Source organism: Bos taurus, chromosome 19 (assembly GCF_002263795.3).
Source record: "Bos taurus isolate L1 Dominette 01449 registration number 42190680 breed Hereford chromosome 19, ARS-UCD2.0, whole genome shotgun sequence".
Taxonomy (NCBI): Eukaryota; Metazoa; Chordata; class Mammalia; order Artiodactyla; family Bovidae; genus Bos; species Bos taurus.
Window position 1 is genome coordinate 5,439,878 of NC_037346.1, and position 3,106 is coordinate 5,442,983.

Genomic DNA, 3,106 nt, shown 5'->3' on the forward strand with positions numbered 1-3,106 from the left:
ATACAGCCTTGACGTACTCCTTTTCCTATTTGGAACCAGTCTGTTGTTCCATGTCCAGTTCTAACTGTTGCTTCCTGACCTGCATACAGATTTCTCAAGAGGCAGGTCAGGTGGTCTGGTATTCCCATCTCTTTCAGAATTTTCCACAGTTTATTGTGATCCACACAGTCAAAGGCTTTGGCATAGTCAATAAAGCAGAAATAGATGTTTTTCTGGAACTCTCTTGCTTTTTCCATGATCCAGCGGATGTTGGCAATTTGATCTCTGGTTCCTCTGCCTTTTCTTTTTTTTTTTTTTCCTTACCCCTCACTGCTTTATTTTTCACCATAGCAATGATCACCCTCCGAGGCTTTGTATGTATTTATTCTTGTTCACCTGTTGTCTGTCTTTCCCTGTAGAATGCAGGCTCTGTGAGGACAGGGTTGTTTTTTTTTTTTTTTTTTTTCTGTTTTGCTGTGCAGTGTCTCCAGCGCCCAGATCGAGGCCTAGCACGTAGTGGGTGCTCAGTAAATATTTGTTGAAGAGTCAATGAAACTAGACTCCCTCTCCTTCCTTCCATTTCCAACTCTGAGACTAACAGCTGAGCACTGTCCTCAAAGGGGATCAACCGGCCACTGGAAGACTTTGGACACGTGAAAGCATTAGGCAAAAGTCACAGGTCTGTTCTCCACGCTGTTGCCCCAACTCTGTTCTCAACGGGTGCCAGCAATGATGCAGGTCAGATGGTGCGCAGACCGTTCTGAAGAGAAGCTTAGCCTTTGTCCCCACCATCTTTGCTGGATCAGGGGATGGGGAGAAAGGAAACCAAAATGGGGGAAAGCAGAAAGGCCAGAGTAGGTTTTTATAATTACCATCTTTCAGGAGTATTTTTCTTATTTAAAAAATAATACTGATTTTCTGGGGGGAAAAAATTCCATGGAAAACTTTCCTTCTAACCAAAATGGTGAGAAAGGCAGGTATAAAAATGGAGAAGGCAGGTGTGAAGATGGAGAGGCAAGTGCGGTCATGGGGAGGTGGGAGTGAAGATGGAGAGGCGGGTATGAAGATAGAGGGGCAGGTGTGAAAGTTGGGGGAGGCAGCTGTGGGCACGGGAATGCAGGCTCACCCCTTGTTAGCTGTAGCGAGAGACGGGGGCTTCCCTTTCACTTCAGAGAGAGAAGAGAAGGCTCTGAGGTATCAATAGCCTGGACTATTAGGAAAAGGAAGACAAAGAATCGTGTTTTCTGAACATGGAAGGAATGGCTCTCTGGCTTCTGGGGCTAGCTGGTCTCCCCCAACTCCAGCAGGTCATCCACGTATTCCAGGACCTCTCCCTCATCGTCATCCATGAGATTCTCCTTAGCAAAGTCATACAGTTCTTTCTGGAGCATGGTCACGTTAAAGAACTGGACTGCTTCCGGTCTGGGCTGGAAATGCTCGTCCGCCAGCGCCCACTTGTCCCTGTGGTACTGATAGTACTCCAGGTTCTGCTGCATGACCTTGTCGCTCTGGTCAAAGAGCAGGTAGCTGACCGCGCAGGGCGCCGCATTCTTCAGGTCGTTCAATTTATAATAAGCGAACTGCAAATAATGATACATGGTAGCCACAAATTTCTCCACCGGATATCCTCCTATGACAGGGGTGAGGTTCTCCTCACACTGAATTTTGCATTCCAGGACCTCCACATAATGATCTGCGATGGAAAGATAGAAATCCTTGAAGTCCCTGATCTCCCGGGAGCCCTCGCAGGCAGCGAGACACTCATAGAAGGCCTTGAAGAAGTCAGGAAGGGCCAGCTCCATGTCGGTGATGCATGTTCTCCAGTTCTCGCCATTGTAGGCCCGCACGGCTCGGATGAACAGGCTCTCGTACGACTTGGTTTCCAAATCTTTAATGTAGTCCTCGGCATCGGGCAGGCTCTTGTAATAAGCCATGTTTCTCTTCATCATCTCGTCATCAGGATGCTTCAGTAGAAAGGTGTGAGCAGCTGCAATGGCTTTCGGAAGATTATTTGCCTTGAAGTAGGCGAACTGCAGGAACTTGTAGGGCTCTCGGCGCTGAAGTCCGCCAGTACTTCGCGGCTGGGTTTCGACTGGCGGAAGGCCGGCAGGCCCTGCTTGCAGCGTTTGAGGCAGTGCGCTTGGCGCAGCAGGCCCCCGAAGAGGCGCAACTCCGGGTAGCGCGCGAGGCCGGCGGTGGGCTCGGGCTGCAGGGCCCCGCTGCAGTTGCGGTGGCAGAAGGCCTCGCTGTCCCGTAGCAGGCGGTGCAGCCGCAGGCTGATCTCCAAGTAGCCCACGCTCTCCGCCCAGTGCTCGCTGCTGTACTGGTCCAGCGCGTGCCGGTAGGCCGACTCGAGCGGCATCAGCTCGTCCCGCGGGAAGCTGTAGCGCTTCGTACTGGGCGCGCCCCGAGTGCAGCGCGCATACCGAGCATAGCAGCGCCAGCAGCGCCGCGGCCGCCCGGCGCCCTGGCTCCATAGCTCCAGGCGGAAGGAAGGAAAGAGTCCTCTGCCTTTTCTAAAACAAGCTTGAACATCAGGAAGTTCACGGTTCACATATTGCTGAAGCCTGGCTTGGAGAATTTTGAGCATTACTTTACTAGCGTGTGAGATGAGTGCAACTGTGCGGTAGTTTGAGCATTCTTTGGCATTGCCTTTCTTTGGGATTGGAATGAAAACTGACCTTTTCCAATCCTGTGGCCACTGCTGAGTTTTCCAAATTTGCTGGCATATTGAGTGCAGCACTTTCACAGCATCATCTTTCCGGATTTGAAATAGCTCAACTGGAATTCCATCACCTCCACTAGCTTTGTTCATAGTGATGCTTTCTAAGGCCCACTTGACTTCACATTCCAGGATGTCTGGCTCTAGATGAGTGATCACACCATCATGATTATCTGGGTCATGAAGATCTTTTTTGTACAGTTCTTCTGTGTATTCTTGCCACCTCTTCTTAATATCTTCTGCTTCTGTTAGGTCCATACCATTTCTGTCCTTTATCAAGCCCATCTTTGCATGAAATGTTCCCTTGGTATCTCTAATCTTCTTGAAAAGATCTCTAGTCTTTCCCATTCTGTTGTTTTCCTCTATTTCTTTGCATTGATTGCTGAAGAAGGCTTTCTTATCTCT

The 3,106-nt window shown here is 49.7% G+C and overlaps 1 protein-coding gene across 1 annotated transcript; it reads right to left on the minus strand.

The window, feature by feature from the left end:
* Positions 1–347: 347 nt before the first annotated feature.
* Positions 348–2,471, minus strand: LOC781218 (cartilage-associated protein-like). The gene is given in 3 exon segments (XM_059878381.1): positions 348–2,038; positions 2,041–2,368; positions 2,370–2,471. Coding segments are annotated over 3 exon segments (1,194 nt in total). The 5' UTR covers positions 2,457–2,471; the 3' UTR covers positions 348–1,259.
* Positions 2,472–3,106: the final 635 nt, after the last annotated feature.